Source organism: Jaculus jaculus, chromosome 1, assembly GCF_020740685.1.
Source record: "Jaculus jaculus isolate mJacJac1 chromosome 1, mJacJac1.mat.Y.cur, whole genome shotgun sequence".
Lineage (NCBI taxonomy): Eukaryota > Metazoa > Chordata > Mammalia > Rodentia > Dipodidae > Jaculus > Jaculus jaculus.
Window position 1 is genome coordinate 74405237 of NC_059102.1, and position 21730 is coordinate 74426966.

The window sequence follows — 21730 nt, forward strand, 5'->3', positions numbered from 1 at the left end:
AGGGAATCTGAAAAAGTAGAAATTAATCCGAAACAGGCAGATCGTCTGAGCATATCTTGAAGGGAAAAGTACAAAGAGGCTCATAGAGTAAACTTGGACAAGAACTGGATCTAGTTGTTTGGAAAGTATAGATTTATCTCCCAAGAATTCACTGTGTCAGCTTAATACTCTTCCGGTCAAGATAGTGTTTTTATAACAGCCACTATGTGGGCATCATTTTTGAGTCCACTTGTTTGAGTAAACCATCCAATTCTGTGTATAGAGTGATAGTTTTCCTCTGTCCTTCCTTTCCTTCTTTTTTGAGGTAGGGTATCACTCTATCCCAGGCTGACCTGGAATTCACAATGTAGTATCAGGGTGTCCTTGAACTCACAGCAATCCTTCTACCTCTGCCTCCTATGTGCTAGAATTAAAGGTGTTTACCACCATGCCTGACCTTATTTTTCATAACAACATTTTTGTAACTTTTTGTTGTTGTTGTGTTTTTCAAGGTAGGATCTCGCTGCAGCCTAGGCTGACCTGGGACTCACTATATAGTCTAAGGATGGCCTTAGATTGTCAGTGTTCCTTCTACCTTAGTTACCTGAGTATTGACATTAAAGGTGTGTACTACCACACTCAGCAATAAACATATTTTAAAATTTATTTTTATTTATTCATTTTTCTGAGAGAGTGAGTCAGAGAGAGAGAGAGAGAGATGGACAGAGAGAGTGGGCATGCAAGCCAGGGCATCCAGCCACTGCAGATGAGCTCCAGATGCAGGCACCTTGTGCATCTGGCTTATTATTTTATTTATTCATTTGAAAGTGACAGACACAGAGAGAAAGAGGCAGAGAGAGAGGGAGGGAGGGAGGGAGAGAGAGAGAATGGGCATGCCAGGGCCTTCAGCCACTGCAAAGGGACTCTAGACATGTGCGCCCCCTTTGTACATCTGGCTAACGTGGGTCCTGGGGAATCGAGCCTCGAACCCAGATTCTTAGGCTTCACAGGCAAACGCTTAACCGCTGAGCCATCTCTCTAGCCCAAAAGCTGTTTCTTTAAGGCTGGCAAGTTTGAACTTAAAATCTGGTGAAAATCAGTGTTCTTAGATTTGGGGGCAGCATTTCAAAGTTGGTGTAATTATGTTCTTTTCTCCAGTAAAATATTTTAAAATTAAGAAAACAAAAATCTACGTTTTGGGGGGAACAAAAGTCAAAATTCAACATCTTCTAAACAAAAATGCTATGTCTCAAAATAGCCTCAGTGAGTAGGAATTCTATGAGACTTGGGAAGCGCTAGGGTTAGCTAACAATTTAGTGGCATGGACCTTTGTTTGATTTTAAAATGTAGTTTTAAAATGTAGTTAAGATGATGAGTCTAAGACATTTCAGCAGGTAATTTATACTCACTTTCTTCCATAGGATTTTGTGGTTTCCTGTTTTATAATCAGTCCACATGTTGTTTGGTGTTCTTTTTTTTTTTTTTTTTTTTTTAACCTGATGCTATTCAGGAATAATTATCTTTATGATACTGGGTGAAAATTGTAAGTATAAAATTTTCATTTATGCTTAACATTTTAGGTATGCTATACCCCCGGAACATGGCAAACGACTTGAAAGACTAGCCCAAGGTAAACCTTACTTTCCATTTCTTACTGTGATAAGTTCTATGTTTCTGATAATAGTTTTTCACTGTAAAATATCAATGTATTGGTTTTATTCTTTTGAAGATGTTGCCTTTTAAATGCCTCTCTAGTTGAATGTTTTTCTTGTTGCATAATCTTAAGGATGATTTCAGTTGACTGCTTGGTATTTCATCAGGAAATTGCACTTAACCTACTTTGGCTTTCCCCATAATTTTCCTTTTCAATAATGTATTCTACAGTGTTGTACCAAAATCATTTTCCTTCTTTTACATTACATCCTTCCAAAGAATATTATCATGTTGGTATATATACTTTATGTTGTCATATCATTTCCCCAAAGTGATACTCAGTTCCTCCATGTCCCACTGAGTCTGGTACTCCCTTTATGGAAGTATGTAGGCACATTACCCCAGGAAACTTGATACATATGAAAAAATGTCTTCTTGAATTGGAAACATTTATTGAAACATGAATGTTTTATTTCTCACTCAATGGGTTCTTCATCTTTAGAAGAGCCAAAATGAGGAATGTAGCTTGTTTGGTTTTAACTTCCTTTGCAGAGTGCCAGCATCCCACTCTATATCCTTCTATACCTAAGGTTATGCTAGGTGTACTTGCCCTTGCCTGATGACACTGCCAAAGGAATTAGGCATTGCTATTCTTAATGTTTTGTTAGCCACCCACCCTAAGAAGATATAGGTCAATAGTGGTTTGTCATGGATAACATAGTTTCATATGAAGGGCAACTGAGGGACAAGACATTTTGCATTTACCCAGGACTGAGTCTTAGAGTGAGCAGTGCCATTTTGGTTAGCCACCTATTTAAGTTTCATTGTTAGGTATGCTGGGCGTGGTGGTGCATGCCTTCCCAGCACTTGGGAGGCAGAGGTAGGAGGATCACCATGAGTTCGAGGCCATCCTGAGACTAAAAAGTGAATTCTAGGTCAGCCTGAGCCAGAGTGAGACCCTACCTCAACCCCCCCCCCCCGAAAAAAAGGTTTCCATTCTGTTAGGAGAGGAATTTCTCTCCTCATCATATACTTTCATTTAATAATGAAATGGGGACATTGAGAAAACTCCATTCTTTAGTTCAATGGTTTGCTTTTTGTTTATTTTTTAAATTGTTATGTATTTACTTATTTATTTGCGACTGAGAGGAGGGGGAGAGGGAGAATGGGTGTGCCAGGGCCTTCAGCCATCATAAATGAACTCCAGATGCCTATGCCCCTTGTGAATCTGGCTAACATGGGTTCTGGGGAATTGAACCTGGGTCCTTTGTCTTTGTAGCCAAATGCCTTAACCGATGAGCCATCCCTCCAGCCTTTTCTTTTTTGTTTTTTGTATTTAAGTGTATATCCTCTCCCCCCCACCCCAACAGTTTTTTGAGATAGGGTCTCACTGTAGCCCAGGCTGACCTGGAATTCACTGTGTATTCTCAGGGTGGCCTCAAACTCACTGAGATCCTCCTACCTCTGCTTCCCAAGTGCTGGGATTAAAGTTGTGCACCACCATTCCGGCTTGTTTTTGTTTTTTTAGGTAGGGTTTCATTCTAGCCCAGGCTGACCTGGAACTAACTGTGTAGTCTCAGGGTGACCTCAAACTCATGGTGATCCTCCTACCTCTGCCTCCCAAGTGTTGGGATTAAAGGTGTGTGCTACCATACCTGGTTTAAAGTGTATTTTCTATTTTTTATTGACAAGTTTTACATATGCATACTTTATTTTGATCATAATTCCATCCCGTTAACTTCTCTTGTCTCCCCTTATTCCTCTCCTTATATTAGCCCAATTTTCTCAAGCAGCCTTTATTTGCTTTTTTTTTAAGTGTGTGTATGTACGACTGAGATTAATTAGAGGATGATTATTTGCCAGAGCACTTGGCAATTTCCCAGTGTCTACATTACTGATAATGTCTCTTGCTTCCTCAATATTGGAGACATGAACTATCGATAACTCATCAGGGAGGGATGAAGGCCTTATTCATGACAGAATATTGATGAGCCCAATACTCTGATATTGTGTAGGTTTTCTGCCTGTAATGACAGTCTCTCACAGGTCGTGAATGCAATAGATACATTGAGTCTAGCAGACAGTTTTTGACAGAAAGTTGAGCATCCTTTTGGTCTTTATTAGGTTCTTAATGTGTTATCTTCCACAGTGATCCCTGAGCATTGGAGAGGGTGATTTTGGAGAGGTAGATAGATGTCTCATTTAATGCTGAACACCACAGTCATTTATTCCTAGCACTTTGATGGGTTTTGAGTCTCCTTAGTAGTTACTGACAACCAACTTCATAAAGAAGCTTCTTTAACCAGAGGGGAGAGCATAAACATATATATTTAGAGAATAATTTGACAGAGTAACATATTCATATAAACAAAATTGTAGCTTCCCTCCTATGGCCTATGACCCTTTTAACCATAGGCTTTTGCCCAGGTTTTTTTGGTACCCGAATCTCTTTAAATGTAATCTAATACATTATAGTAGTAATAGTTGTGTGAACTTGAATTTTGTTAGGGTTTGTCTTTGTGAAAATTAAGGTCTATGAGTTCAGTTCTGGCTAACAGATTAAAGCAGAGTTTATATGATTATCATAATCCTTGAATACATAGGCAATGAACTTTGTGGTGAAACTACGATGAACTTTCATTTAAAAATGAGGCGAATGTAAATTTTTGCAGTGTTGAGTCAAACAAAAAAAAGTTCTGTTTTTCTTTTTGATTTTTTTGAGGTAGGGTCTGGCTTTATCCCAGGCTGATCTGGAATTTACTCTGTAGTCCCAGGGTGGCCTCAAACTACAGGGATCCTCCTATCTCTTCCTCACAAGTGGTATTTTTTAAAAAAGTTTTAGAGTGACTTTATTAGATTAAAAGAAGGAAAGGAGGGCTGGAGAGATGGCTTAGCGGTTAAGCGCTTGCCTGTGAAGCCTAAGGACCCCGGTTCGAGGCTCGCTTCGCCAGGTCCCACGTTAGCCAGATGCACAAGGGGGCGCAGGCATCTGGAGTTTGTTTGCAGAGGCTGGAAGCCCTGGCACGCCCATTCTCTCTCTCTCCCTCTATCTGTCTTTCTTTCTGTGTCTGTCGCTCTCAAATAAATAAATAAATAATTAAAAAAAATAAAAGAAGGAAAGGAGAGGAAGTACAGAGAGTTCCTGCCATGAGGAGGATAAGAGGGGTGGGTAAAGCCTGCCCTGTGACCCAAATTAGGGCCATTTGTAGATTCTGAATGTGGGCTGAGCTGACCAGCCATGATGCTGAGCTTAACCACCCACAATGTCAGGATCAGATTTAAATCATCCAGGAATACTCCTTCCCATGGAGCCACTTAGGATGTTTATGGAAAAAAAACAGGTCTTTGTAACTCCTTTAGAGTAAAGAGAAGCCAGATTCTTCTCTGATTTCTAGCAAAGTGAAGACTGCAAGTATAGGCCCAAAGGGATGATTTCTGGTTTTTACTTTCGGGGCCCAGATACACTCAACTGCCTCAGTACCCTCTCTGAAGAAGTTGCTGTTAGGGAATTGAAGTGGAAACCCATCTGGCAAGTACCTTAACCACTAAGCCATCTCTGCAGCCCTAATCTCTGTTTTCTGGCTACTTCAGGGTGAGTAGGATTGTTGGGTGTGTCTGTTGGGGAACTTCTCCAGATGGACTATGTAAGGGACTGGGAAAGTGGTGGAGTGTAAGAAGACAGTTCTGGAAGAAAATGCTGGTGAGAAACAATAAAAGCATGGAGTTGAGGGGAATTGGGCACACAGCAAACTGGAGGCCTTTAGGATTTCATTTTTGTAGACTTCAAGGCCTTGGGAAGCAATTGAAGGAACCCAGGTAGATGGAGTTAGATTGTCTCAGTACCATCTGAGGTAAAACAGCAATTGAGTATAGAGGGTCCAAAAATTAACAGAGTAACAATAAGGGTTATTGTAGGCATGTTCCCTCCCGCCACACCTTGAAAGACTTGAGATCCCTTCCCAGAACTGTTCACCTCATGGCACAGTAATGTCTGACATAGTCTGAATCTGTTCAGATGAGACAGTAGCATAATTATTAGGAATATACATATGTACAAGCCTGATATGGCACACCCATCACCCTAGACTTGTGAGGATACCTAAAGCCCTATGATTTTGTATAATTAACTTTTTTGTATCATTTGAACCTCAGAATTAAGAAGGGCTTAATTAAGAATTAGCTTTTGAGTAATATTTAGTGAGTTTCTATGTACCAGATGATATCTTCTAAGTCAATAGATGTGGTAAAAATAGAGACTAAATGAGCATACCAGTGAAGAAAAATGTTCCTAGTCCATAGGTGTTTCAATAAAAGCAAATTGGCTGGGCACTCTAAGGTTTTTATTTGTTGTCCTTGTATCCAAGGAAATCCCAGAGCACACCTTCTAATCCTTCCTGGGGGCTAGCCAGGGCCAAAGGTTAGTACCATATTTATTCGTATTTTAGATCTGCAAATAATCATCCTGAGACCATTTTTCTCAGAAGAAAGTCACTTGAGCATGAGGTTGTATCCTGGAGCAAGGAATATGTCTTGAGAGTTACAAGCAAATAAACTTGAAAATTCAGAAGTAAGACTATTAAGTAAAACCTTCAGAAAAACTATTTTATCACACATAAATAGAACCAAACCTGGTCATTGTTGAACTAAGACAGTTTGGTTTTAATATAACTCTTTTTTTTTTTAATTTTGTTTATTTTTATTTAGTTATTTCAGAGCGTCAGAGAGAGAGAAACAGGCAGATAGAGAAAGAGGGAGAGAATGGGCGCGCCAGGGCCTCCAGCCCCTGCGAACGAACTCCAGACGCATGCGCCCCCTTGTGCATCTGGCTAACGTGGGTCCTGGGGAATCGAGCCTTGAACCGGGGTCCTTAGGCTTCACAGGCAAGCGCTTAACCACTAAGCCATCTCTCCAGCCCTTAATATAACTCTTGACAGATCTATCTTAAGAGAGACAACACTGTTGGACAAATACTGTTTTTAATCTTTTTATTTTATTTTATTTTATTTTATTAATTTTTATTAACATTTTCCATGATTATAAAATATATCCCATGGTAATTCCCTCCCTCCCCACCCCCACACTTTCCCATTTGAAATTCCATTCTCCATCATATTACCTCCCCATTACAATCATTGTAATTACATATATACAATATCAACCTATTAAGTATCCTCCTCCCTTCCTTTCTCTACCCTTTATGTCTGTTTTTAATCTTAATCTTGAACAGCAATTAATTGGATGTATGTTCCAGACATTTTGATTAATAGAAAGCAATTTTATGTTTTATCATTTTGGTTACTCATACTATAAAATAGATGGAGGATCGACCAGATAGCTAACAGTTTTTATTTAAATTGCATTGTTTATAAATAACAGATTCTAGCATCACATGTTGGGGTTGCTCAGGAATTAAGAATAGAGTTTCCAGGGCTGGAGAGATGGCTTAGAGGTTAAGGTGCTTGCCTGCAAAGCCAAAGGACTGAGGTTTGACTCTGCAGGACCCACATAAACCAGATGCACAAGGGGGTGCATGCATCTGGAGTTTGTTTTCAGTGGCTGGAGGACCTTGCAATGCACATTCTCCCCCTCTCTCTGCCTATTTCTGTATAGCTCTTTCTTTTAAATAAATAAACAAACAAACAAAAAACTCAAAACTTGAGAAAGCACACAGGTTATCAGAAGATAGGGAAACTTCCTTGTCTCCTTTCGTGGTAAGTTTTGAGTTACAGTCCAACAAACCTGACCAAAACTATCTTGTGGAAGGAAAGAGTTTATTTTGGCTTATAGACTTGAGGGGAATCTCCATGATGACAGGGGAACAAGATGGCACGAGCAGAGAGGTTGGACATCACATTGTGGCCAATGTCATATGGACAACAGCACTAGGAGCGTGTGCTAATCACTGGCATGGGGAAGATGGCCATAACATCTATAAGTCCACCTCCAACAATACACTGCCTCCAGGATGCTCCAATTCCCAAATTGCCACCAGCTGGGGACATAGTTAGTATTCAGCACACATACGTTTATGGGAGACACCTGAATCAAACCAACACATCTCCCTAAGAACAAAAGTTACAGTGGATGAAGTCAGCTTATTTTTTTATAAAACCTAAGTTAGCATGGACTTGATTAAACTTTTTTTTAAATTTGTTTGAGGTAGGGTCTCACTCCAGCCCAGGCTGACCTGGCATTCACTCTGTTGTCTTGGTGGCCTTGAAGTCAGAACGATTCTCCTACCTCTGCTTCTTAAGTGCAGGGATTGAAGATAGTTTTTATAACTGTCATGATGAGCCAAACATCATTGAATTGAATTTTGGACTTCATGACCTGTTGATTTCAGAATTTATTTTTCAAGGTAGGGTCTTGCTGTGTCCTAGGCTGACCTGAAAGTCACTCTATCACTCTATAGTCTCAGACTTGCTTCAAACTCATAGTGATCCTCCTACCTTTGCCTCCACAGTGATGGGATTAAAGATGTGTGCAACCACACTGGGGTAGGGGGAGAGAGAGAATGGGCTCATTAGGGTCTTTAGCAACTACAAACAAACTCCAGATGCACGTACCACCTTGTACATCTGGCATTATGTGGATACTGGGGAATTGAACTTGGGTTGTTAGACTTTTCAGGCAAGTATTTTCACCATTGAGCCATTTCTTTTTAGCCCCTATCTTGAGACTTTGTAAATCCTATGAAATGAATTTTAAAAGGTATGGATTTGTCATACAGGTAAAACTTATTAACTTCCCTTCACTTCCCTTCATATAATCCTTACCAATGGATTTAATATACTTGGAACTGGTTTTATTAAAGGGCAAGTAAAGTAGGATAAAGTCTTGCCATCTGTTTTAAGATATGATGAGTAGTCTCATCTCAGGGATTAGGAGAGGCTTTTTTTTTTTTTTGTGGTCCTTGTTCAGAGGCAGGTTGGCTTTGAATTCCTGATTTTGTCATTTTCACCTCTCAAGTGTTGGGATTGAAGGTGTGTGTCATCCCCCACCCCCACAGAATCTTATGACTTCCAATAATCTAAGTGTGCTAAAAGGTCTTTTCATGCGGGAGAAGCAGTGGCAGTGGAGGCGGTGGTGGGGCCGGGAGTGGCGCTGGCGGCGGCACAAGTAGCAGCCGCAGTGGCTTTAAGTGGAAGATTGATGATAAACCTGTTAAAATCGATAAGTGGGATGGATCAGCTGTGAAAAACTCTTTGGATGATTCTGCCATAAAGGTACTTCTGGAAAAATACAAGTATGTGGAGAATTTTGGTCTAACTGATGGTCGTCTTACCATCTGTACCATCTCCTGTTTCTTTGCCATAGTGGCTTTGATTTGGGATTATATGCACCCCTTCCCGGAGTCCAAGCCGGTATTGGCTTTGTGCCTCATATCATATTTTGTGATGATGGGTATTCTGACCATTTATCCCTCATATAAGGAGAAGAGCATCTTTCTCGTGGCCCATAGGAAAGATCCTACAGGGATGGATCCTGATGATATTTGGCAGCTGTCCTCCAGTCTGAAAAGGTTCGATGACAAGTATACCCTGAAACTGACCTTCATCAGTGGAAGAACAAAGCAGCCATGGGAAGCTGAGTTCACCAGTCCATTGCTAAATTTTTTGACTACAGTGGGACACTGGTCATGGATGCATATGAACCTGAAATATCCAGGCTCTATGACAGTCTCGCCACAGAAAGAAAAATAAAATAGCCCATTCTAAAAGCAGCTTTCTTTCTGCTGGATCATGCTGAAATACTGGTGGGTGGGGGGAAGAAATGAAGAATTTAAGATGGGTAAAGTATGACCTGTTTAAAAAGTCCCTGTTTTGTCCTGAAAACTGAGTCCATTCTGGATAAGTGGAATTTCCTAGCACAGAATTGAGAAATTGTAGCTCTGATATTTAGCTCTAGCTTCCTTGGTCTGCTGGTTGTGTTTTGATTGCTTTTCTGGAGAAGCATTTTTGCTAAAAGCTATATAGATGTTTTCCTTTGTACTTAGCAGTACTTTATATAGTATATCTTTGTGCCATGCAGCATTTGAACACTCAGTTCTTGAGAATTGTTAGCCTTGCTGGATGCAGTAGTGCACACCTGTAACCCCAGCACTGGGAGGCTGAGATAGGATCACGAGTTTGAAGCCACCTTGGGCAATGTACCGACACCCTGCTTTTTGGGGAGAATTGTCAGCTTGTTGCCAACTCTGTAAATCCTTGCTTCAACAGCTTTCCTTGATGAGTTTAGGATACAACTTACTGTGTACATCAGCTTTCCTTCACACACCATTTTTGTGAGTGTGTGTATATAAATATATATATATATATATATATATATATATCTGACTTGGAGAGAATTATTAAGAAACAGCTTTTAATTTGTGTAAAAACTAAAATAAAATAAAAGGTCTTTTCATCATAAAACCGGAAGTATAAACTCAGCAGTGACAAATCTGAATTTGGTGACATCATGTAACAAATTAAGATCACCTGTTTAATATTGTTAAATCATAAAATTCTAACTTGTAGTAAATCCTAGTTAGATCTTTTTAAAAATTTTTTGGTTATTTGAGGTAGGGTCTCACTCTGGCCCAGGCTGACCTAGAATTAACTATGTAGTCTCAGGGTGGCCTAGAACTCATGGTGATCCTTCTACCTCTGACTCCTCAGTGCTGGAATTAAAGGCATGTACCAGCATGCGTGGCTTTTTAGTTCTTTTTTTTTTTTTTTAATGTTCTTTTTCCTCTGTCTCACAGAGTCTGAAGACTACTCTAATAAAGCTTCAGTGATCTTAGATAAGAGTGAAAATATAGAGAGAACCAGAACCATATGCTTCTTGTCACAGAGGCAGTTGGCCTATTTGCCTAGGCATAAGGTGAATGACTCATGGTTTAAGCTTGCTTTGTGGGTCTACTTGAGAGGAATGGGAATGGACAACCCATTTCTCAGAATCCAGCTTACCATTTATTTAAACAACATATCACAATTAGTATAATTTATGTTGCAGTGAGGTAGAAAGAGTGAAAGAAAGTGAGTCAAAAATCTCAATTTGTTGACCTTGATTTAAAATATCATTAGCCTTGTGTGGCACCTTTATTTAGTTAGAACAAGTTCCTGGATGCTTGTTATCCCAGCCAGAGTTCACACATGTAGTTTCATGACAACCAAAAATGTTGAGGTGGCATAGAATTTTCATATAGCAAGAAAGCTTGCACAAAAAATACTTTCTACATTATACTAGGATAGGGTCTAGAGAAGTCTTTGTAGTTTAGGAATTATAGATTTATATTCTTACTGATATAACCCCATATTTAAGAATTCTCCTGTCATGGTGTCTACAGAGTTAATTCCATATTGATGGGTCCTAAAATTTCTTTTTTTCTTTTTTCTTTTGGTTTATTTTTATTTATTTATTTGAGAGCGACAGAGAAAGAGGGAGGGAGGGAGAGAGAGAGAGAAAGAGGGAGAGAGAGAGAGAGAGAGAGAAATGGGTGTGCCAGGGCTTCCAGCCACTGTAGACGAATTCCACATACATGCGCCACCTTGTGCATCTGGCTTATATGGGTCCTGGGGAATCGAGCCTCGAACCGGGGTCCTTAGGCTTCACAGGCAAGCACTTAACTGCTAAGCCATCTCTCCAGCCCCTAAAATTTCTTATATTAACTGCCTAATAATACTTTGCTGTAACCTGTCTGAAAATGACATTCTAGGGAAATAGATGCCAAGTTTTTAAAAATTTACATTTTTTTATTGATAAGTTCCATAACTGTAGATAATAACCCATGGCAATTCCCTCACTTCCCCTACTTTCCCCTTTGCAACTCCATTCTCTATCATTGCCTTTCCCCATCTCAGTCAGTCTCTCTTTTATTTTGATGTCATCATCTTGCCTTCCTGTTATGATGGCCTTGTGTAGGTAATATTAGGCACTGTGAAGTCATGGATATCCAGGCCATTTTGTATCTGGAGGAGCTTGTTGTAAGGGATCCTACCCCTCCGTTGGCTCTTACATTCTATCTGCCACCTCTTCCACAATCGACCCTGAGCTGTGGAAGGTGTAATAGTGATATTTCAGTGCTAAGCACTCCTCTGTCACTTCTTCCGAGCACCATGTGCCTTCTGAGTCATCCCAAGGTCACTGCCATCTGAAAAATGAAGCTCCTCTAACCAAAAGTGAGAGTACCATTAATAGATGGTTATGAACTTAAGAGAAGTGCTTAGTGGGCAGTTTGGTGAGCATATTATATACATTTAACCAGACACCAGCAGCTCTGACACCCTTAGGGCTCATGACTACCCCTGTTTTAAGTTTTCAGTATCAGGGATGTATTCCCACCCATGGAATCGGCCTCCAGTCCAATTAGAGAGCAGTTAGTTTCCCCCAGAACAGACATGTCACTATTGCATCCATTTGATCATTTAGTGTCTACTGTTGTTTATCTCTATTGGTGATTTCTCTCCCATTGAATTCCATGTAGCTTAGCTTTTTCCAGAAGTCCAGTCATTTGTAGTTAGGATCCACACATTAGAAAGATAATGTGACTTTTGGCTTCCTAGACCTGGGTTACCTTACTAATATAATCCTTTCCAGATCCATCCATTTTCCTGTAGTTTTCAAAGCTTCATTTTTCTTTTAAAAAATTTATTTATTCATTTATTCTTATTGACAACTTCCATGATTGTAAACAATATCCCATGGTAATTCCCTCCCTCCCCCCAACTTTCCCCTTTGAAACTCCACTCTCCATCTAATCTCTCCCACCCCTAATAAGTCTACCTTTTATTTAGATGTCATAATCGTTCTTTCTTGTTACAATGGTCTTGTATAGATAGTGTCAGACACTGTGAGGTCATGGATATTTAGGCCATTTGGTGTCTGGAGGAGCACATTGTAAGGACTCCTGCCTTTCCTTTGGCTCTAACATTCTTTCTGCCACAAAGGATCTTGAGCCTTGGAAGGTGAGATAGAGATATTTCAGTGCTGAGCACTCTTCTATCACTTCTCAGCATCATGGTGCCTTCTGAGTCATCCCAAGGTCACTGCCATCTGAAAAGAGAAAGTTCTGTAACCAAAAGTGAGAGTAGCATTAATATATGGGTATGAATGTTAAGAGAAGTGCTTACTGGACAGTTTGGTGAACATAGTATATACATTTAGCCAGACACCAGCAAACATTATATCCCTAGGGCTCATGACTACCCCTGTTGTAGGTTTTCAGTATCAGGGTGTATTCCTTCCCATGGAGCCTGCCCCAGTCCAATTATAGAGTGGTTGGTTTTCCCCATAACAGACATGCCACTGTTGCACACATTGGCTCATTTGGCTTGGCTGGCCAAATATATGGCTTGCAGTATCTGTTGAGTATCTTCACTGGTGACTTTTCTCTCCCATTGAACTGCAAGGAGCATAACTTTTTCTAGCATTCTGTCAGCTGGTCTACATGTAGGAGGTTTTCAGCTTAGCTCCAGCAGGATTTCTCAGTGACCTTGCATCCCAAGTATGTGGAATCTTACCATCTATTCCTGGTGCGAAACCAAGGGCCTTGGCATGGCCTGTAATGTTTTGGGGGTATCAGAGACCTCCCTGGCCAGCAACTCACTGGAAGGTATCCCATCCCTTGTACTAAAAATTTTCTAGGCTCATGAGAGTGTTCCATTGTTCAAAAAAGTAGTTTTCCACATGACTTACATATATCCTGTTATTTTTTAAAATTTAAATTATTTATTCTCACTGATTATTAATCATCACACAGCAAATACAGTACTAAAATATATCATCCTCAGTAGATCTTTACTTATACAATATAATTGCTACAAGTAAAATAAAGCTTTTACAACTTTCATTTAAAAATACAAATTTTGTAAATAACTATTTTTAGGATGGTAATTATAAAAGTCAATACTAGAGAAAATTATTTCAGATACTGTCTTAAAATGCTATGAAAAAAAAAAAAAACTACTCTGAAAAGTGTGAAGAAAAAAATACCTGACCTCTCTAGAACTACCACCACTTCTAGTTTCTTTTCCCTTCTGTATTTCTCAATCTCTTTCTTTCTGAAGCAAGGTTTTTGCCCAGGGTGAACATTGCCATCCTCCTACTTCAACCTCCTGAGAGCTGAAATTACAGGTTGAGCCATCATGCCTGGCCTAGTTCTAGTTTGTAACTTCTGTTTTGTACCACCAGCAAGAAGACACACAATTTAACACTGCAATTAATTACCTGCCAAATAATTAGGTAGAATAAAACTTGTATATTCATTAAATTGAACATATACTTTTTTTCTCAGTTAGGGTCTTGCTCTAGCCCAGGCTGACCTGGAATTCACTATGTAGTTACTTAGACTGGCCTTGAACTCACAGCAATTCCCCTACCTCTGCCTCCTAAGTGCTTGAATTAAATGTGTGTGCCACCATGTCCAGCAAATACATGTTTTAAAACGTATAGCTCTTTCATGTAATCTATACGTTTTGCAATATTATAAAACCATTTGAATCAAAAGTTTTCTTCTGGTCCTGGAGAACAATATTGATACGTTATTCAGTACCAAATAAAATTTAGTATTTTGTGGTCTTAAAAGTTTATAGAAGTTAATATATTTGAAGATGTGATGAAGTGGCTCCATCTTTCCATTTATTTATACGATCTGAAATCACAGTTCTGCACAGTGGACATGTTTCTCTCTGTTAAACCATAGGGCGATGCACTCATCACAAAATATATGCTGACAAATTAGAAGAATTGGCTTCTGAAATTCAGCTTGACATATTGGACAAATATCATCCACAGCTGAACACTGTCTCTTGCTGGCAGCCACTCCATAACTTGGTCTGGTAAAAAATAATTGCAAAACATGTTGGAAAGTTCTCAAATGTCCAAAATGTCCAAAAGTTTTAGTATGAGGTAGAATAAAGCCAACAATATCCCAAGGCTCCATCTAGTTACATGACCAAACTCTCCATAGCTTATAAAGTATCAATACCAAACTGGTATGGGAACAAAACTTTGGTAATACTGACATAATTCTTCTAAAAGCATGTACCAGTAACCCTTTGATTTAAAAGGCCTGATGAAAGCAGGCACCAATAAAATAAGGCATTTTAAACCCATGAAGAGGAATTTCAGAATGAAGTCTGTAATTCCAATAATCCAAAGTACTTCTCAGAAGCTCAAGGGACCCAATGTGGGATTTAAGAAAATTAAGTTGTAATAAAGTGACTGAAAATGAAAAGTGTAATATAAAAGAACAGAAGATCCTGCTAAGAATACTAGTAGCCAGGCACACTGAATCTTTGAGGACCTTTCTCTTAGAAAAACCTGATTTACAATGCTTTTGTTTGTATACATAAAAGTTGTTGGCAGCCCAATTCTGAGAGAAATTCCTGTTATATGCTGCATAACAAGTTTGATACCCAGAATCAAAATGTAAGGAAGACTTTTCTGTAGCCAAAATTCTGAAATTCTAAGAATGAACCACTTGCATGTTCCCCAGACTCCGGGCTTGGATCATCAGGTGGCCTTTCCTCTCCATGGGAGTGACTCCGGAACCGACTCTGGGCATACTCATAGGTACAGCTATGGGCATCTGACCTGGACTTCCAGGGTATTCTTTAGGAATGGGGTTCATCTGAATATGAACATCTCCAGAGTAAAGACAAGAACTATCTCCAGCCAGTCTTGATGGGAGAGAACACTAGGAGGCAGAGGCATCTTCACCACTTGCACTTTATGGAGAATTGTGCAGCTGGCTACAACTGGCTTGCATGGCCCTTCAATATTTTTTTCTCAGATTTCTTTGCTTCATATTCTCCTCTCATGACCGGGAACCCAAGACCTTGGCAGCCACGGTGCAAACAGCTGCACATGCTGCCTGGAGCCACTCATGCCGAGCCATCCACCTCCAACGCTCGCATCCTTGTGGGTGTGCCCTCCTGTTAGATATTGATTAGCCCTCCCTCCACCTTTATCTCTTTCCCTGACCTCACTTAAGCCATTTCACCCCCATTAATCTGTTCTACTTACATATATACAATACCATCCTATTAAGTCCCCACTCCCTCCCTTTTTATCCCTTTATATCTCCTTTCTAGCTTACTGTCTCTGCTACTGAGTTTTATTCCTACTCACATAAAAGTCCAATCATTTGTAGCTAGGACCCACATATGAGAGAGAACATGTGACGTTTGGCTTTCTGGGCCTGGTTACCACACTCAGTATGGTACTTTCAAGATCCATCCATTTCTCTGCAAATTTCGTAATTGCATTGTTCTTTACCACTGAATAGAACTCAATTTCATAAATGTGCCACATCTTCATTATCTACTCATCAGTTGAGGTACATCTAGGCTGGTTCCATTTCCTAGCTATTGTGAATAGAGCAGCAATAAACATGGTTGACTAAGTCTCTCTAACGTAGTGAGAGGAGTCCTTAGGATATATTTTTAGGAGTGCTATAGCTCAATCATGTGTAAAATCTATTTTTAGCTGTCTGAGGAATCTGTACACTGATTTCCACAATGGCTGGACCAGATTGCATTCCCAACAACAGTGTAGAAGGGTTCCTCTTTCACTGCATCCTTGCTAGCACTTATGGTCATTTGTTTTCATGATGGTAGCCATTCTGACAGGAGTGAGATGGAATCTCGAGGTAGATTTAATCTGCATTTCCCTGATGGCTAGGCATGTAGAACATTTTTTTAGATGTTTGTATGCCATGTGTATTTCTTCTTTTGAGACCTCTGTTTAGTTCTATAGTCCATTTATAATTGGGTTGTTTGATTTAATATTACTTAGGTTTTAGAGTTCTTTGTATATGTGGGATATTAGTCCTTTTTCAGATGTATAGCTGACAAAAGATTTTTCTCCCATTCTGTAGGTTGCCTCTTTGCTATAGTCACAGTTTTCTTTGCTGTATGAAAGCTTTGTAATTTTATGAGATACCAGTGCTTGATCTGTGGTTTTATTTCCTGAGCAATTGGGATTATATTCATAAAGTCTTTGCCAAGTCCAATATGTTGAACAATTTCCCCTTTTCTCTCTAGCAGTTTTAGAGTCTGATATTTCTCTCTAGCAGTTTTAGTTTTTAGAGTCTGATATTTCTCTCTAGCAGTTTTAGAGTCTGATCTTAAGGTTTTGATCCATTTGGACTTCATTCTTGTCCATGTTGGGAGATAAGGATCTATTTTTTTAAATTTTATTTTATTTGCAAGCACACAGAGAGAAAGAGATAGAGAAGAGTGATAGAGAGAGAATGGGCGCGCCATGGCCTCCAGCCTTTGTAAACGAACTCTAGACGCGTGCACCCCCTTGTGCATCTGGCTAACGTGGGTCCTGGGGAGTCGAGCCTTGAACTGGGGTGATAGGATCTATTTTTATCCTTCTACAGATACATATCTAGTTTTCCTAGCACCATTTGTTGAAAAGGCTTTCCTTATTCCAGTGTGTATATTTGGCATTTTGTGAAGATCAGGTGGCTGTAGCTACTGGACTTAGTTACATCTGGGTCCTGTATTCTGTTCCATGGATCTACATGTCTGTTTTTGTGTCTGTGCCATGCTGTTTTTGTTACTATAGCTCTATAATATTGGTTAAAATCAGGTATGCTGCTCAAAATTGTTTTGCCTTTTTCATAATATTGATTTTTCCAATCCAGGAACAAGGGATGTCTTTCCATTTCCTAGTGTTCTCTGCAATTTCTCACTTGAGTGTTTTAAAGTTTTCACTGTAGAGATTCTGCACTTCCATGGTTAGGTTTATTACAAGGTACTTTACTTGTTTTAATTTTAATTTTTTAATTAATTAATTAATTTGTCTGACAGAGAAAGGGGGGAGGTGCCCAGGTTTGATTTCCTGGGTCTTTTGGCTTTGAGGGCAAACACCTTAATCACTAAGCCACTCCACTAGCCCCCCCCCCCTTTTGATGCAGTTGTTAATAGAAGTGATTCTCTGATATCATCCTCTGTGTGTTTGTTGTTAACATAGGAACGCTAATGACTTCTGTGTTTATTTAGTATCCTGCTATATGTCTGTAAGTGTTTATTGGCTCTAACAGTTTGCTGGTAGAATCCTTAGGATCCTTTATGTATAGAGTCATATCATCAGCAAATAATGATAATTTGATCTCTTCCTTTCTAATTTATATCCCTTTTATTTGTGTCTCTTGCTTTATTGCCATAAGGCAAGAGATAATAGGGACAGTGGATACTGGTGTCTTGTTCCTCATTTTAGTGGAAAAGGTTCAAGTTATTATCAATTATTATGTTGGCTCTAAGTTTGTCAACAAATAGCCTTTATTATGTTGAGATATGTTACTTCTATTCCCAGTTTCTATAGGAATTTTATCATGAAGGATGTTTGATTAGATGCTTTTACTGCATCTAATGAGATGATCATGTGATATTTGTCCTTCATTCCCTTTACATAATGTATTACATTTATTAATTTGTGTATTTTCAGCCATTCTTGATCATCTCTGGGATAAAGCCTACTTGGTTGGTTGGAATGATTTCTCTGATAAATGCTTGTATTCTGTTTGCCAATATTTTGTTGAATTTTTTTTTTTTTTGTAAGTAGGGTCTCACTCTAGCTCAGGCTGACCTGGAATTCACTATGTAGTCTCAGGGTGGCCTCGAGCTCACTGCAATCCTCCTACCTCTGCCTCCCCAGTGCTGGGATTAAAGGCGTGCGCCACCACGACCAGCCCTTGTTGAGAATTTTTGTATCTATGTTCATGAGGAAGATTGGTCTTTACTTTTCTTTTTTTGTTGTATCTTTTTCTGGTTTTGTTATCAGTGTGATGCTGGCTTTGTAGAAGGAGTTTGGGTAGGGTTCCTTCCTTTTCTATTTGGTGGAAATGTTTCAGAAGCATGTGTTTGTTCTCCCATGATATTCTGTCAAAATTCACCAGTGAATCCATCTGGGCCTGCACTTTTGAAGTTGGGAGATTGTTTTCTTTTTAATAACTGCTTGGATCTGCATACTTGTTCGTTATAGGTCTATTTAAGTGGTTAATCTCATCTTGATTTAATTTTGGTAGGTCATATAAGTCAAGAAAAAGAGTTTCATACTTAGTGGAATATATATTCTTATAGTATGTCCCTTTGATTTTCTGAATGTCTCTGGAATCTATTGTGATGGTACCTTTTTCATCTCTAATTTTATTAATTTGTATCTCTTCTCTCTTTCTGTTGGCCAGATTTGCTAATAGTTTATCAGTCTTGTTTATCCTAAAAAACTCTTTGATTCATTGATTCTTTGGATTTTTTTTTGTTTCTATTTCATTAATTTCTGTTCTAATCTTTATTATTTCTTTCCATATACTGAGTTTTGTTCTTTCTTTTTCCAAGGCCTTAAGGTGAAGCAGTAAGTTGTTTACTTGAGACCATTCTAACTTTTTTAATGTAGGTACTTAAAGCTATAAATTTCCCTCTTAGGACTGCCTTCATTGGGTCCCAAAGGTTTTGGTATGTTGTGTTTTCATTAATATTTGATTCTATGAATTTTTTGATTTCCTGTTTGATTTCTTCATTGACCCATTCATCATTTAGTAGTGTATTGTTTAGTTTTCATGATTTTGTGTTTGCTCCATATCTTTTCTTGCTATTGATTTGTAGTTTGATCCCATTGTGATCAGATAGAGTACAAGGAATTATTTCACTTTTCCTATATTTGTTAAGATTTGCTTTGTCCTAATATATGGTCTGTTTTAGAGAATGTTCTATGTGCTGCTGAAATGCATTTGTATTCTGCAGCATTTGGAGGAAATGTCTCGTATATATCTGTTAGGTCCATTTCTTCCATGATCTCATTTAACACAGACACATCTCTATTCATGTTTTGCTGGGGTGATCTGTCAATTGATGAGAGTGGTGTGTTGAAGTTACCCACTAAAACTGTTTTTGGTGTTATCTGTGACCTCAGTTGTAATAGTGTGAGATGAAATTGGGAGCCCCCTTGTTAGGTGCATATATGTCTAGGATTGTAATGTCCTCCTGTTGGAGTGTTCCTTTAATCAATATAAAGTGACCTTCCTTGTCTTTGCTAACTAATGTTGGTGTGAAGTCTACCCTGTTATATATTAGGGTAGCGACTCCTGCGTATTTAGTAGGCCCATTTGCTTGAAACACCATTTTCTAACCATTCACCCTAAAATAGTGTCCATCCTTTGTAGAAAGGGGAGTTTCTTGGAGGCAAGGACCCTGTTTGTTTAACCAGTGTGCAACCTTGTGTCTGTTGTTTGGGGCATTGAGGTCATTGATATTAAGTGTTGTTATTAAAAGGTGTGTATTTATTTTCTTTCTCTTCAGCATGGAGGATCCTTTCAAGTATTTTCTGTAGAGCTGGTTTTGTCCTCAAATATTCCTTTTGTTTGCTTTTGTTGTGGAATGTCCTTATTTCTCTTGTCTATTTGAATGGCTAACTTTGCAGGATAAAATAATCTTGGTTGACAGTTGTTATCTTTCAGCACTTGCAATACATCTTTCCAAGCCCTTCTGGCTATTAATGTTTGTGTTGAGTAATCTGCTCTAATCCTGATTGTCTTCCCTTTGTATGTGACTTGAGTTTCCTCTCTAATGTCTTTCAGTATATTTTCTTTGGTTTGTGTGTTTGGTAGTTTAATTATAATATGGCAAGGAGAAGTTTTTTTGCAGGTTTTTTGTGTTGGGTGTTTTCAAGACTTCCTGTATCTGCATTGTCATCTCTTTCTCAATTTGGAAGAGGGTTTCTTATATGATTTTTTTTTTAAACTCCTAGTATGCCTTTGGAGTGAAATTCTTCTCCCTCTACTATACCCTGAATTCTTGTGTTTGATCTTTCCATAGGGTTCCGAATATCTATCAGCTTGCCTTTCTCATTGTTGGACTGTATCATATCTGCCTCCTGGTCTTCTAGTTTAAATATTCTGTACTTTCCTTCATCCATTCTACTCATGAGGTTTTTCTTTCTATTTTTTTTCCTTCTGCTTTTATTTTAATTTAAAATTTTTTATTAACATTTTCCATGATTATAAAAAAATATCCCATGGTAACTCCCTCCCTCCCCCCTGACACTTTCCCCTTTGAAATTCCATTCTACATCATATTACCTCCCCATCTCAATCATTGTCATGAGATTTTTCTACAAAGTTTTTAATTTAACTTACTGTGTTTTTCATTTCTAATATTTCTGACTGTTTTTTCTTTATTATTTCTATTTCCTTATTCCTTTCTTGTATTGGCCTCCTTATTTTATTAAATTATTTTTCTGTGTTTTCTGATTCCTATGATTTCTTTGAGCATATTTGTATTCATTCTTTTGAAGACTTTCTTGGGCTTTTCCTCTAAGTTGTTCTTAGTGGGTATGACTTCTGGAGTTATAATATTTTTTTGGATCTATATTGTCTTGATTTATTTGTGTGTGTTTCTTGTAGAGATTTTTGTATTTTGGATTAATGTTTGGGTTTCCTAATTATCTGCAATATTATTAGATGTATCAATCAATTTGGCATTATATATATTCAGAGTATGAGCTTAAGGTGCTAGGTGTGGCTCTTAAGATTCTCAGAGTAACCACAGTAGTGACCCTAGGTGTTAGGTTTGCCTGCTATGTGAGTATTCTGGTAGGCTGAGTAGAACAAAATGCAGGCAGATTCTAAAATTTAACTAAGCAATATACACATTCAATGAAAACCAGCCCAGAGTATTTAAGCAAGTGTAGGTATTAAGACAAACAGATCCTCTAACAAAGTCACAGTCCCTAAGGATGTGTGTTGCCCCACACCCTTAATCCTGTCAATTCAGAGGCTGAGATTTCTGGTCTGTAGATGTTTCCAAGGTCAGCTTGTTACCAAGTAGTACCCTGCCCCATCAACCGACAGGAGACAAAGGCACTCTAAATCTGGAAGCAACAAATGACAAGCACAAAATACAGCTTATTTAAGAACGGCACATCCTGGCTACCCAACAGATTTAACATAATTTACCCTGATTTGGAAGGTGTCATTAGCACTTCTGATGCAAGCTTATAGGTTTATTTTTGGGGTACTGACTTGGTGTAATCCCAGTAATCTTTTGGGATAGCTTTCGTCTCAGTTATGCTGCATACCTGCTTGGGTCCCTCTTTCCTATGCTGT

The 21730-nt window shown here is 38.7% G+C and overlaps 1 protein-coding gene and 2 pseudogenes across 6 annotated transcripts in view; 2 read left to right on the top strand and 1 right to left on the bottom strand.

The window, feature by feature from the left end:
• Positions 1-21730, top strand: part of Kdm4c (lysine demethylase 4C) — a 370239-nt gene that overhangs the window by 115973 nt on the left and 232536 nt on the right. For all 6 annotated transcript variants that reach the window (XM_045149440.1, XM_045149418.1, XM_045149432.1 and 3 more), the window contains one exon: positions 1560-1609. In XM_045149440.1, the coding sequence (XP_045005375.1) occupies positions 1560-1609 (50 nt within the window). The remainder of the gene's footprint in view (positions 1-1559; positions 1610-21730) is intronic.
• LOC105943705 lies at positions 7456-9489 on the top strand (annotated as a pseudogene).
• LOC101597172 lies at positions 14211-15397 on the bottom strand (annotated as a pseudogene).